A 15121-nucleotide genomic window follows, 5' to 3' on the forward strand; every position below is an offset into this window, starting at 1 on the left:
GTGGACCCTGAAGGAAGATCAGGCTTCGGCCCTGGAGAGGATCTTTGTGTCTTCCGACCACGGTCAGAGAGCAAAGCAGCAAAGGCTCCACACATGTATGATGAGTGTAATGCTCCAAAGGGGTCTTTCTGAACACCAGCAGTAGCTGTTAAAACGGAAGGCAGATCCACAATGATATCCCATAATAGCTCTGCCATAAGACATTCCTTCAGAACATTCCTTCAGTCTGTGTCTGCAGCCCACCGCTCCCCCATGGGATGGGTCAAATGCAGAGAACAAATGTCACACACCTAGGTGTGTGACAGACAGTGGGTCTTAACAAGAGGACTATTTTAGCTTATACTGGTGGACCACCAGGAGAAACTGAATTCCATCACCGCAACAAGGCAACAAATAAATCGTGTTCACCTGGTTAACCTGTGGCACTCATCTGTCATGATAATAGCTAAGGACTAAGACGTTCTATCTGCTTCTTTGTGTTTTAAAAGGCACTGAAACAACACCTATGACAAACGTCTTTGACATTCACCCTGGAGATGAAAGCTTCACAATTATGATGCATGAAATGGGAAGGCTAGAACAAAGGGCTCAACAAAACAGTCTGAATAGGAAATCATGCAGTCATGTGTTTAAAAAGGTTTGCAAGCAGACCAACCACGTCCGGCTTCATCTCATTGGCTAAGCCTTTTGCTAAGAGGTACCGCAAAGCTCGACTTAAAAAGGACAATGGCTTGATCTTCAGTGAGGAGTTGCCTTTGCTGTAAACGGCTCTCAAGTCAAGTTTGATCGAAACCAAGCCAAGTCCAAGTCAGGGTAGTGAGACGCTTACACCCTTCCTGACATCGAGGCTGAAGTTCAAAGTCAACTTGGCAACACTGGCCCACATCATCAACCCTCCCCTGTCGTGCCCTGTGGGATGTTCTGCTGACAGAGTCTGAACTAGCTGGTCCTTCATCAAGCTTGGGGTAGAGTGGAGGTCAGGTCCAGAAGACCATCAACAGGTGCTGCTGTTCTGGTTTCTGAGTGTATCTTGCTGACAGCAGCTACCCAAAAAAAACAAAGAGACTTTTTTGACATGGATGGTTTGGTTTAGCGTTGTTCATCTGATGTTGTTCCTGCATCATTTAAGGCCAAAGGGAAGAAGTTACAGCATCCGTTAGAGTGCAGCCGTCTGCTCCTCAGGTGTTTGTGTCTGCGTGTGAGCCAAAGGAACATGGAGGAGCTTCAGCAATAACACAACCCATGTGTGAGTCTGTGCTCAGCTCTTAGGTGTTATCACACCTGAACCTGAAACCACACACCTGTAGAGCAGAAGATGCTCTTGTGCCAAATCACTCAAAGGCAGGAAACCATTTATCCACAAAAATAAGTTCAAAAACATTCAGAAGTTTAAATGACCACAAAAAGGTAACCAATCCTCCAAGTGGGTTTCTTCTAAGCTCAATTGTGAAAAAACAACAACTAGAAGCCATGAGAAAACCTAAAGATGGTGTAAACCTGGAGAACAAGCAGAAAGTCTCCTCATTTGAAGCTCCCTGCCACTTTGAGGCTTCCTTAACACCTCATCACACCGCCCACAGAGGACAGGGTGGACCTGCAGCTCTGCAGGCGCAGACGGCTGCTGCTGAGCACAGCTTCGCCTGAACCTGATGCAGAGCAGGCCGCTCCCAGCAGCCCACACCTGAGAGGGAGAAGACCTGAACCCTGGCATCAGGCAGAGCTGACAGAAGCTTCCAGACCATAAGCTTCATGAAGACCAGCTCTGAGCATGTGCAGACTTCACCTTAGCCAACATCTGCTTTGACGTTTAGCAGGTCAACGGGAAGATGAGAGCTGGCTGAACCTCTGCAGACTGTAACTTCTGATGATCATCGTCCCGCTGATGCTGCTTTCTCTCTGTTTGCTAAAAGAGGACGGCTGAACTGTGAGGATGACAACACGTCCTCTTCATCTGAAGCCTCACAGTAATGAGTGCTTTCAGGGGTGAGTGTTGGACCCTTGACCTGTGGACGCGCCGCAGGGGGGGCCCGTGTGATGTCAACCCTCTGCTGTTGGATACAGCCGGATGCAGACGTTCACTCGGCTCAGGCCTGTTCAACTTCACCAGCAGTTCCTGCAACCACAATGGCTCCTGCTGTCGGTGAGACCAGGGAGCAGCAGCAGATGATTATCCACCGTCTCTGACTCAGAAATGCAAAGAGGCATTGAAATCTAAAGCTCCGCCTTCTTTTGTTGTTGTACCACCATAGCGACCTTCAGCACCCTCCTTCCGGTTTGTTCCTCACTGAGCTGCAGGTCAGAGGATGTAGGCCGAAAGCTGCAGAAGCTACAGCACAGATTGGTCCCATGACCTCCGTGTCCTCACAAAAACAGATGCGGGGTCTCCTGCCATGGACCAACGCTGCAAATGAACAGAGGCAGCAGTGGAGGCTGTCTGTGGAGATGTTGAGAGAACACCTGAAGAGCCCCGCCCCCTTACAGAGATAATGCCCAGAAGACTCCCAGTCGTGTCTGATGAAAGCTCAACCCATCACTTTGATGGGAATTTGGAAAGCTGAAGAACAAAACGTGACAAACATGACCAGTGAGCGTGGAGTAAAACTGCAGCCTGTATGTTTCTGAGTGAGGAACTGTGCAGAATAAGTAAGGGTTAATGGCCGACAAAGTGTGCATTATCACTTTTTAACACGCCGTGGAAGCCGTCGGACGGTTGCTTCTGCGAGCTTTGTTCACCGCTGGACTCAACACGAACATGGAAGAAATCGTCAGCAATATCAACAGAATTTACCAGCTGCCACAGTGATGACTCAAAACATCCGATCATCACCATATTTCATCATTCCAGTGTTCAGGAAGGTTTCTGGTGCAAATCTGTGTGTGGGAGCAGCTCCACCTGTCAGCTCATGAGCAGCTTCCCCATCAAGCTCCCATCTTTTGTTGCGGTGATGGCAGAAGCAGGTGAAGCCAGGTGACCTGCAGGCTTCACCGCTCAGCACTGACTGAGGAGAAGCAGGGGATGCTTGTCTGGCAGCTCACACACACACACACACACACACAAACACGGACAGGTGAGGGCAGCAGCTGGAGGCGCCATGGGGGGCGCCATGGCGGTCCCTACCTGATACAGGCAGTGGCAGACGCTGCGCAGCTGAGGGGGAAACTCGTTGGATGAGCCGATGATGGCCTGGAAGAAGCGCTCTGTGATCTGCAGCAGGTTCCCCTGGTTCTCCTTCAGGTTCTCTTCAGGTTCCAGCCTACAGAGACAGCAGCAGCTCAGCCCCCCCCCTCGGTTCTCGCTGGGGTCCAACAGCCCGCATGCATGAAACACAGCTGCTCACCTCTAAACCACATTTGCTAGATCAGATCAATAAAGCAATTCTGAAAGTTTAAATGCTCCAATTTATGGTGTAAAAGCCCCCAGTCTGTAGGGGGCACTGTAAACACAGTCAAGTCTAAAACTCTGCATTTTAGCACCAGAAAAAAGATTTGATCCAAAACAAGAAGGACCATCTCGAGGCTCTTGTTCCAAATCCTTCCACTCGGGAGAAGAATGACAAATCCTCAAACCCTCCGAGCACCTTCATGCTAACGGATGTTCCTCCAGGCCGTCGACGCAGTGCTGACTGAAAAGTTCTTACCTGGTGGGGTCCACCTCAAAGCTGATGTGTTCTGGGGTGGTGATGACTCCTCTCAGCAGAGGCTCCAGGAGCTTCTGAAGGTACGCAGCGCCGTACACCTGAAGAGATGTGGAGGACAGGGTCAGGCAAAGGCAGCGGGTCCGCAGACTCGCCTGATACGGACGCCGTCTGCCTCACCTTGAAGCAGAAGGTCATGATCTTGCTGGCCAGGCTGTTCCCTCTGAACAGAGTCTGCATGGAGTCGGCCAGCTCCACCTCCTTGGAGAACATGTTCCACAGAAGCTGATAGAGCAGGTGGCGCGAGTCAAAGAGTGTCACCAGAACTCTGGCCAGCTCGTCCTGCAGGTCAGAGGGACATGAGTGACAGCGCAGACCCAGAACCAGAGCAGGAGTGGAGATTCTTCTGCCACAAAGGCCTTTTAACCCTTGACCCACTCCCATGAAAACTGTGTTTTAACATGTTCTTGTAGCATTTTCTATTGATGGGGGCATCTATAAGAAAAGTAAGACGTTTCTAAGTATTTATTTCTTCAAATCACGGTGACTCTGGAGCAGATGACAAACATGAAACAGCTTGTAGCTGCAATAAAGAACCTACGTGGATCTTACTGACTCTATCCGGAATTGAATGCAGAAGGAGCCCCGGCGGGTCAGTTGGGTCCTGACCCGAGTGACTTACCCACTGGGAGCCAGGAACCACGTTGGCCAGCGCCATGGCAATGGGCAGCTCTCCCTGGTCCCCCATCATGGTGACCAGCTCCACCAGCCTCTCAAAGCGGTCTGCCAGCACCGTCTCTGCCAAAGTGTCAAACTCCGTGCCTTGCTGCAGGATCTTGGTCAGCACCTCCATGAATGTGGCTCGGGTCTGCAGGTCTTTGTGGTAACCCAAACCTGCAGAAGCAGAACTTCAGACCACTGCTCCAAAAGTTCCTTCCATACAAAGCCCTCAGGTGCAGCAGTGGCTCACTGACCAATGGAGTGCATGAGGCCGCTATCCACGTTAGCGTTGAGCAGGTTGGACATGGCTAACACAGTGCAGTGACGGAGAGATGCTAGGCGTCGGGACATGCCCCTCTTGCGTCCTCCAGCTGTCTGGCCTTCATCCTCCACCTCGCTGCAGTCGTTCAGCAGGTTCATGAACAAGGTGAAGTACCTGAGGGAGCAGGGAAACCTCTGAGCAAAGGAAGCCAAGATTAACCTCCTAATGACAAACATCCCAGTCAACAGAAAAGGCCAAGAGCACCACTGCAGTTAAGGGACTCCGACCTAACTAAAGGAGATTGACAGATGCAGCCCTTCAGAAAAAAACAAGAAGATCTTTGGCCATAACGCTTACTTCAGGAAGAGCTGAGACTTGGCCTCCATGAGCTCCACGCCGTCGCCTTCCTCTGGCTGCAGAGGCAGACCAGCTAACAGCGACACTACTGCCTCCATGCTAGCCTGGTCCAGGTCTCTGCGGATCAGAACCACAACTGGATAAGGCAAACTCAGGCACTTCCTGAGGAGACTCCAACAGTAGAAAGACGAGAGCCTCACCTGGTCAAACACTTGATGTCATCGTCAGCAGCTTGGTTGGAGGTTCCCATCACCCAGTCTGTCAGGTACTCCACCATTTTGTTCCTGCAAGGAAAGGGGAGAAAAGCCTTCAAGACTACCACGGTTGCTTCCGCGAAGTGCGTTAATGCTGATAATGCACACTTCATCGGCCATTAACCTGCTTGGTCACTTACAAAAGAAATAAATATTCAACCAGTTTTCAGTACTTTATTCTTGTTATTTGTTTCCAGTTTGGATCACTTTTTTCACTAAAAGTAATGCCCAGTTACGAATGAGTCATCGCCGACCTGGACTGCAGGGGCAAAGGTAAGTGATATCCATGCTGATGGTCACGATGGTTCAATAAAGCCTCATTCAGAGAGAAAGTTCTCCTCTAACTGCTTGTTTTTCTCCAGATGATGAATATAAAGGTTGTTTTAAAGAAGCCAGCGCAGTGATAGAAAGCATTTAAGGTAGGTGACCGGAACTTCTTTTTTAGTCGTGCGTTATCACTGTGGTTTATAACTTTTTAATGCGCACCCAGCAGCCAATCAGAATTGAGGATTCACCATGGTGTAAGTCAGTGATGTGCATTTGGATTGACATAAAAACTGAAAACAATGTGACGGCGTGGAAAAAGGTGACTCTGAATGCGATTGGTGTGTCAGAGGCGTCCAGTTTCAATGTTAAGTCAATGTTCAGATGTGGTCAGAGGTCCTGCACCACGATTTGGGCATCACCAATCTGAACTTTGCCTCATCCAATCAGACACTCCGCTTTGGAATGTGACATGTAGATAAGATGATCAGTGGGTGGAGTCCAAAACCAACATGAAGGAAAGTCTGATCATTCTCCTCCTGAACTTCATTGTATTTTTTTTTTCATGGGGAACACAAAAAAATCATCATCAGGTGTGATGACACCATCATCATCTAATTTCATTCCTTCTTTTACTTTTCCCCCCTCAGACTATTAAGAGACGATAGCAGGTTGTCAAACTGAGAGACACAGAAGTACCGCTGAAAGCGCCATCATTCAGGTGTGAACGCAGCATAAGGATGTCCGTCTGCTGGGTACAGATGCAGGTCTGACAGCTTTCCTCTAGCATCTCTTTTCTCACTAGCCAGAACAATAGCATCCCCAACAGAGCAGCTGCTGGAATTGCAGGATTTCTCCACACATTTTAGTCTGCTTCAGACTTTGCTTCTGAATATTTTTTATCGACATTCCCACCCCCTCCAACTTAGACCTGAGCTATGGAAATGTCCCACAAAGGAAGTGGTCCAAGCGGCGGATGACTCACCTGAACTTCATCTCTTGGCAGAACGACAGGTCGTCCCGTCTCTCCATCATCACTTCCACAAGCTGGCAGAGCTTGGTTTTGATCTGGATGGCATGGACCACGTTACCCAGGATACGCACATACCTGAGGACCGGCACACTGATCAGGCTAGTTCTGTGTAGGTGTGTCTCCCTCCTCCCCCCTGATGGGAATACCTGCGCGGCACGGAATGCTTCACAGCAGGAAACTACATTCTGTGGGACCTGGAGTCCAGGGCTCACCTGGAGTCCAGGGCTCACCTGGAGTCCAGGGCTCACCTGGAGTCCAGGGCTCACCTGGAGTCCAGGGCTCACCTGGAGTCCAGGGCTCACCTGGAGTCCAGGGCTCACCTGGAGTCCAGGGCTCACCTGTGTGTTTGCAAGTTCTGTTTTAAATGCCGCTGAGCACATTTAATCTTTGCTAATGTTTTGCGTTTGCAGTGTTATGAAGAAATGCTGCAGCCTTTTGTTGGAACCAGCTGCTCAACAGTCAGGAATCGTGTCTACTTTCTGATCAACATTAATCAGCCACACAAACACCAGCCGTGTACTCAGCTGCTCCAATGTCTTTCATTGTTTGGGGCTTAGCTCAGACATTTTTCTGAACTAGAGAGCCAAAGCCTACAACGGCCTTTCAGTGAGACAGCAGCTGCTATGACGTCCTGCCAAACAAAAAGATGACCTTACTGTTCTTCTTTTATTTAAAAATGATGTTACGCAACAGTTTGAACATAAAGTATTATTTCTTGACCTGGTCTTAGGTCCAACTGGAAAATGATAAAATGATTCTTTAAATCCACAGTTTTGAGGTGCAGTAGTTGAGTTTGTGTCGTACCTGACCAGGTTCAGCATCATGGTCTCAATACTGGCCTGCCCCAGGTGCTCAGAGCTACCCTCTGTGTGGCTGTCCAGCAGGTTCTTCATGATGGCAATGGTCTGCTCCACAAACTGGGTGTTGGTGTCATTGATGGGAACCTGGACCCAGGAGAGCAGAGTCCAGCTCAGGAAACGCCCATTTGACTACTTCACCTCAGATGGATGGAGCCGAAGAGCAGCGCCTGCAGACGGTACTCACCGGTCCCTGAGTGTCAAAGAACTTCCCGATGCTGTTCTTTAACTTGTTGAACAGCATGGGGTAGAGGGCAGGGCTCAGCTCCAGGCCCAAGAAATCTTTAACGTTGGTTCGGACGTGAAGGCCCACCCTGTCATGGCCACACACCAGCAGGGCAAGCAGCCGGTCCAGGAAGCGGCTGACCGGCGTCTCGCTGGAAGCCGACGATGAGCAGGAGGCGGCTGCGGCGCCGGACATGTCACAGGGTGTTACGGAGATCATGGAGGGCTTCCTCTCATTCAGCGGGCCCATGGGCGGGCTGTAGGTGGCGGGACCGGGGGTGCTGCGCTGCTGCAGGCAGACCCCACCCAGAGCACACAGGAAGCCTGTCATGTTGATCCACTCCTGCTGTAGGGGACGCACATGAACAGCAGCATCAACTCACACTGAACCTCCGTCATACACCGACTGTCAGTGCTGCTGGGAACAGCCATGATGCTCTAGCTGGCAGAAGTCAGAGCCTCTTCAGATGTGAGCCCAGATCCGCCAAGTTTAGATAATCACTAGAGTGAACGAGGGCTGAAACATTTACCAACTTTCTGACGACAGAATGAAACATTTAGGATTCTTAGCATGTTACATTATAAACCCGCTCTGTGAACATACTGTAAAAGAAGAAATTATTCTGCTAGCAAGCTTGGTACTAAGCTTTCACACAGAGAAGAGGAACAGAACTGGACTGTAAAAGAAGGTTCAACACCAACAACAGATCAATAAATGTTCTATTAAATTGATGTCGTTAGAAAAAAACACCAATTTAGAGGAGCTCTTCTTTCTAAAGAAGCTGAATTCAGGCACAGTGTAAATTCACCCATAGGATAAATTCACACAGAAGATAAATTCACACACTGTAAATTCACACATGTGGTAAATTCACACAGAGGCTAAATTCACACATGTGGTAAATTCACACATGTGGTAAATTCACACAGAGGCTAAATTCACACATGTGGTAAATTCACACATAGGGTAAATTCACACACAGTGTAAATTCACACATGTGGTAAATTCACAAATGTGGTAAATTCACACAGAGGCTAAATTCACACATGTGGTAAATTCACACATAAGGTAAATTCACACATAAGGTAAATTCACACACAGTGTAAATTCACACATGTGGTAAATTCACAAATGTGGTAAATTCACAAATGTGGTAAATTCACAAATGTGGTAAATTCACAAATGTGGTAAATTCACACACAGGGTAAATTCCCACACAGGGTAAATTCACACAGAGCGTAAATTCACACATGTGGTAAATTCACACAGAAGGTGAATTCTGACCTCCCAGTTTTTAAAAAAATCACTTAAAACTCGTATTTTTAAAATAGCTTTTAATCTTTAATCTGTCTTCTATTTCTATTGTATTAGCTCTTTTTCTTATTAACCGTTTCTCACGTGTTGTAAAGCGTCTTTGTGTGCCATTTAAAGCGCTATTCAAATAAAATGTATTATTATTATTATTAATTCACACAGAGGGTAAATTGAAACAGAGGGTGAATTCCCACACGTGGTAAATTCACAAGCGATAAATTCACACATGTGGTAACTTCTCACAGTGGGTAAATTCACACATGTGGTAAATTCACAAGTGATAAATTCACACATGTGGTAACTTCACACAGAGGGTAAATTCACACATGTGGTAAATTCACAGAGGGTAAATTCACACGTGGTAAATTCACACATGTGGTAATATCACACAAAGGGTAAATTCACACATGTGGTAATATCACACAAAGGGTAAATTCAAACAGAGGGTGAATTCACACACGTGGTAAATTCACACGTGGTAAATTCACACGTTATAAATTCACTGGTGGTAAATTTATACACGTGGTAAATTCACACGTGGTAAATTCACACAGGTGGTTAATTCACACAGGTGGTAAATTCACATACATTGGTAAATTCACACACAGGGTAAATTCTAGGGGTGTAACATTTCGGTGGGTGTAACCGGTACATTTCGGTTCGGTACTGCTGTTAAACAAATCTGCCTGATATGAACTGCTATTTTCTGAACTTTTATTTTATGTTATTGATTCATTCATCCTTTTTCATTCATTCATTTTATTGAGTCTTTTTGTGTTTGTTTTGCTGTCTGCTTCATTCTGATCATGCACTGTCAGACACACAGATCCGTGAACGTCTTTGTTTTCCTGGTCTGAGGTGGAATCTGGATCAGAACTGGACAGATGGATGAATCTGATGTTGATCACCATTTCTGTTGCACTAGTTATGTCAGGTTGGGGCTGTGAGGGGCAGTAAACTAGCAGGAGAAAGTGAAAACAAAGGAATGATGGGAAATGAGTGATGGCTTACTCCATGTCAACGGTTCCACTAACAATTCAGAGGCGATTTTAATTTTAAACTCCTGCTGCTCTGCAGAAACTATGTCCTAGAAAACGACACTGCATTTTTGGGCTTTGGCTAAAAATGCCCTAACCACAATTAAAAGACCACTGGAAATGCTTTGAACATAGGTCAAAAGGTTGGGTGGGACCAATGATTTCTATCGCTAGAGGAGACATCACGTGATTCCTCATGGGAGGAGAGCACCGCCATCTTGGTGAGGTCAAGTTACTGTTGCAGGAAATGCATGTCAACACATTTTTTGCCAAATTCCAGTTCATTGTGTGGGTTTCAACTGCCAAAATCAGAGATGTGAGTCCACGAAGGAGGAAGGCAGTACATTTCACAGGTTAGTACTATAATTTTTTTTCTTTTAATGCTGCAGGGCCTTCATTAATACTGTAGTATACATGTTGACATGTATGATGCTGCAGGGCTATTATCAACATGCTGCATGATGTACGTATAATTTGCTGTCGACATAAATGTAAGCTTTATTTTGTTAAACCTGTATACAGTATACTAGGACTAGGCTGTTATAGTAATATAGATTTACACATTTCTGACTCAGTGACTGAACTTTTCTTGCAGGTTTCCAATGGATTCAGACTTAAGGAAAAAGTGGGCCTTAGCAATAAAAAGAGCTAACCCAGATGGATCAATGTGGTACCAACTAGTAATACAGTCTGGATATGTTCAAAACATTTTGAAACCCGGCACCAGACCATCTGTGTTACACAAATTAATCACTCACATGAACCAGTAGTGTAGATCTATTGTTTTTCTTTGTTTTTTGTTTTTTTAAAGGAGAAAATCTGTTGTTGACTTTTGGACTTATTGTTGACTTATTATTGATTTATTATCATCATTTATTATTATTATTGACTTACTATTGATTTATTATTATTATTATGTATTATTGATTCATTATTATTATTATTGACTTATTTATATATTGTTATTAATTATTATTATTATTGACTTATTGTTGGGCTTTTCTAAATAATTTAAATTATATGTCAAAGAGGTCTAAAACTTCGAGATGTTTAAAAATTATTCTTAAAAATTATTTGTAATATTTTGTTTATTTATAAGAAGTCCTGCAACTATGCATGTTTCATTAAAGTTTGAGCTTATAAGGTTGACTGTTTCTCTTATTTGACAGCAACAAATGATTTATATATATGTATAAATTATATACATATATTATATATTTATTTATATGTATAAATAAATAAAAATATGAATAAATATAAATTATATAAAAGCTACTTAGATTCCACCAAAGTCTATAGAAATCATTGTCATGTGGGCGTTGTCGACCTCACCAAGATGGCGTCGCGCTCCGCCACCGTCAGCGATATAACTCATTGGGTGGGACTTAAGTTATATGGTGTATGGTGTATAAGCCCCATGGTATGGTGGCTAGGTATAGTCGCTGATGTTTAAAGACAAGTCAACCACTTGGCTCAGAGTTGGAACAGCGTTTGGCTTCCATGCTTCTGGAACAGCTAGGACTTGCAGCTGCATGCCTTGTCCGCTCTGAGGAGCTGTTAGACTGAGAAGAGAGGTCATTTCTGACTGCGATACTAGAAGGTCTACACCGCCATCTGCCTGATGACCAACACTGACACAGTGGGAGAAAGCTTCAGTGGACAGCAAACACGCGCACGCCTGTCTTACTGGTTCCAGCATGTGTGGTAAGACACCAAAATGAACGCTGAAAGAGAACACGGGGAAGCACATACAGACACATAGACGCAGCTTACCTGTCCATCATCAGCTTTGTTTTTGGGGAAGTTGAGTATCTGTTTGGTGGCCTGGTCCCACTTTGCATACGTGTCCTCCCACGCCTGGCAAAAGAAGCAGAGTCCAAAGTGAGAACCAGTCAGCTCAGCATGAGGCTGTGCTGCTTCTGATTGGTCCACAGTGCACCACTGAGTACAGACTAAAAGAGGGTCTCCAACAAAGGCAAGGCAGCTGAACCGTACCTCCATGTTCCCCGGTGTGGGATGCTCGATTCTTCTCAATAAGGCCATCACTCTTTTCTGCAGGGTGGAGCGACCTGTGGAAACAAGCAGGGCTGTTTAGACGAACTGCAGCATCACTGAGTGCAAAACAAACACAAGTCAACAGGACTGGAAACGGTTTCGTTCCTACTCGTATGTAAACACAGTGACGGCAGCAGAGAGCCCTGTTTTTTCAACTACAGTCTTTGCTCAGGGCTAACACTATGGAAACTGTTTCTACACAAATCAAAGTAAAAAAATGGGGGGGGGGGGGGGGGTGTCATAGTATTGTTCTGATGTTGGTGACGTAGATGTATACCTTGGAGAACTTAGTTTTTCTAAACCTTTTTAAACTCAAACTATGATAATTTTATGTCATGTCATTTCCTGTTAAGAATGTACTTTTTTATGTATTTTATCTACAGTCTTTTGGTGGCCGGCCATGGTCAGTAGTGGACAGAGAAGTTTTAGCTAAGGCGACAATCCTGCAGATTTACAGTGTTTGTCTTTTTTAGAGCACTTCTGTTTTTGTCGGTGTTGTCCCTTTATTAAAGAAACACAAAAGCTTAGGACAAAGGGAATAGGGGTCTCATTTAGAAGCAGTAAAGCTGCAATCCATTAAAGATGACGTAGTAATGTTGTTGTTTGGGATACTTGATCACAAATTTGTGATGAGCTACAGGCCTTTTAGGTTCCTTCCTTGGTAACACCTGCAGAAGTCGAACATCAAATCCACAGAACGTTTGGTTTCACCATGACTAATGGGGTTTATGATTAGTCAATTGAAAAAAGCCAAAAGAACATGTGGGACCAACACTTGTCTTTAGGTTTTTAAATATGTATATTTGTATGAATTGAAAATGTAGGGGAGCTGCACAGTGGAGTATCAGTGGTTAGCACTCTTGCCTCACAGCAAGAAGGCCCCTGGTTCAAGTCCCGGCTGGGGGACCTGAACTAAATTACCAATGGGGGGCCTTTCTGTGTGGAGTTAGCGTGTTCTCCCGTGCATGCGTGGGTTTTCTCCAGGGACTTTGGCTAATTAATCACTCTATATTGTCCATAGGTGTGAATGTGAGTGTGCATGGGTGTATGACTGTGGCCCTGTGACGGATCGGTAACCTGTCCAGGATGACCCCTGCCTTTACCCACGAGTGGCCGGGATAGGCTCCAGCAGCCCCGTGACCCCAAAAGGGACAAGACGGGTTTAGAAGATGAATGAATGAATAAAAATATAGATTTTTATTCTTATACTGACTGAAAGCAGATAAAAAGAAAGGAAGTCATCGTTTGTGGCTTTTCAAACAGGACAAAGTAGTTACATTAACCAGGTGTAAAAGTGCAAATGCAGTCATTTGTCAGGTATTTTTGTCAAGATGTGCTCCTTTGCACATATTTTGCTAGAGCCGTGTCTGAAGGGGTTAAATTAAAAAAATGACTAAATATTTGTCCAGAAATTTTGATCCAATAGTTTGGAGGATCATGTCAAATCCTTAGTGTTTCTGTTTCTATGCCAACTGTGTCGCTCTCTTCATTCCTGGAGCTGCAAACAAAATCCTTCCCCATATTTGTGCCCCCCCCATCGCTCTGTACAGGGATCCACTCTTTAAATGTCTGAGCACATGTCCAAACATCTTCTGAAATTCAGGCAGGTTTCACGTCTTAATAGAGGAGGAGTCATTCTAAACTCATAGAAAGGCATCCAGTGTGAGTCCACCTCTACAAAAAAACATATCGGCGTTCCAGACAAGCAGTAATAGATTACATGCTCCCTATTGGTTCCTCTCGTGGTCCCGTCACAATTGTAATCAAATGAGCCCTACAGGCCATGACCGATGGCTGAGGAACATCTGACCTGTTCCCATCATGGTGCTGACAGAGGCCAGCTCACTGAAGGTGGCGAAGTTGGGCAGGATGTTCTGGACGGCCACCTCGTCCGCGGCGCTGCGGATGTCCGCCTCCTCACAGAGGTGGCGGAAACAGGACATGGCCACCAGCACGGCCTCGGTGTCCGGGCTCCACAGGAACATGTAGAGACAAACCTCTAGCTTGGTCTGCGCCTGCCGGCAGATGGGAATGCCACCTCCCATGGTGGCACACTCCTGGAGGAACAGAGAGGGAGCTCAGCACAGACTCACTGGTCTCTGCTGGCCTGAATCACGACACCATCCAGACCCTGACCGTGCAGGAGGGTGGAGGGTATACCTTGTTTTTGAGCAGAAACTTGTTCCTGCAGATGAGGATTTCCCTCAGCCACTTCAGCACCTCGGTCCCGTTCGCCATCTGCTGGTCGATGAGTTTGCGACAGATCTTAAAGAGCACCTGTGAGCTGAAGAGCAGAAGCAGACAGATTTCTGTGAACTTCTGCATTTGGACCCGTCTCAGTCTGGTCCTACTACAAACAATCGGAGAAGTTAACCTGATCCAAATGTCTTACATTGTGCATACACAGAGGCACCCTTTCTCAATTTCTTTGTGGAGGAAAAACGCTGAATAGAGAAGTATAAAGAGGAAAGACATCTACTAAAATATTCAGACTCAAGATAGGCAAGAGAACTGTTCTGCAGTCAAAACAAAGATCCCACTCCACCAAACCAAGCAGACTCCCTGCCATCCCGGCGTGTCTATTGTAAGCTTCATGATGTCATACCTTATGTCCCAGAAAGTCTCCATTGGGGCATCAGGGTTCCACAGCTCAATGGCCTCTGGCTGATGTAAAACCAGCAGAGCCTAGAACCAGCAGGACAGGAGGAACCAGACAAGAGAAGAAAAAGAACGTTTTGTGTGAATTTCATATTATTATCATCTTGACGAATGTTAGATAACTTCCTATACTTTATTCAATTTATCTGCACTTTAAAGAAAAATAAGCACAATTTTAATAGATCACTGCTGATGAAACCACAAAGTATGAAGTCTTTCCAATTGAAAAGCCTCAACTCTGAGTTTGATAAATCAGAAGCCTGTTGACTACCTGATAGTTCTATACAAACTAGGAAAACAGATAAGGAGCTTTGGACACTGGAGTCAGTCCAGCAGACGCCGCGGTCAGTCCTGCAGATGCCGCAGTCAGTCCTGCAGTCACCGCAGTCAGTCCTGCAGACGCCGCAGTCAGCCCTGCAGATGTCGCAGTCAGCTCTGCAGACCCTGCA

At 45.9% G+C, this 15121-nt stretch overlaps 1 protein-coding gene across 4 annotated transcripts in view; it reads right to left on the minus strand.

The window, feature by feature from the left end:
- Positions 1–15121, minus strand: part of nf1a (neurofibromin 1a) — a 91641-nt gene that overhangs the window by 59260 nt on the left and 17260 nt on the right. For 3 of the 4 annotated variants that reach the window (XM_078929600.1, XM_023961964.2, XM_023961965.2), the window contains exons 15-29: positions 14620–14699; positions 14175–14298; positions 13825–14071; positions 11955–12028; positions 11733–11816; positions 7570–7953; positions 7330–7469; positions 6478–6600; positions 5175–5258; positions 4975–5091; positions 4610–4791; positions 4318–4529; positions 3816–3977; positions 3639–3736; positions 3119–3254 (exon numbers count right to left, since the gene is read on the minus strand). In XM_078929600.1, coding sequence (XP_078785726.1) covers positions 3119–3254; positions 3639–3736; positions 3816–3977; positions 4318–4529; positions 4610–4791; positions 4975–5091; positions 5175–5258; positions 6478–6600; positions 7330–7469; positions 7570–7953; positions 11733–11816; positions 11955–12028; positions 13825–14071; positions 14175–14298; positions 14620–14699 — 2247 coding nt within the window. The remainder of the gene's footprint in view (positions 1–3118; positions 3255–3638; positions 3737–3815; positions 3978–4317; positions 4530–4609; positions 4792–4974; positions 5092–5174; positions 5259–6477; positions 6601–7329; positions 7470–7569; positions 7954–11732; positions 11817–11954; positions 12029–13824; positions 14072–14174; positions 14299–14619; positions 14700–15121) is intronic. The other variant, XM_078929599.1, reaches the window with a different exon arrangement.

Source organism: Oryzias latipes, chromosome 13, assembly GCF_053564925.1.
Source record: "Oryzias latipes strain Hd-rR chromosome 13, Olatipes_Hd-rR_3.1".
In the NCBI taxonomy this organism is placed as follows: domain Eukaryota; kingdom Metazoa; phylum Chordata; class Actinopteri; order Beloniformes; family Adrianichthyidae; genus Oryzias; species Oryzias latipes.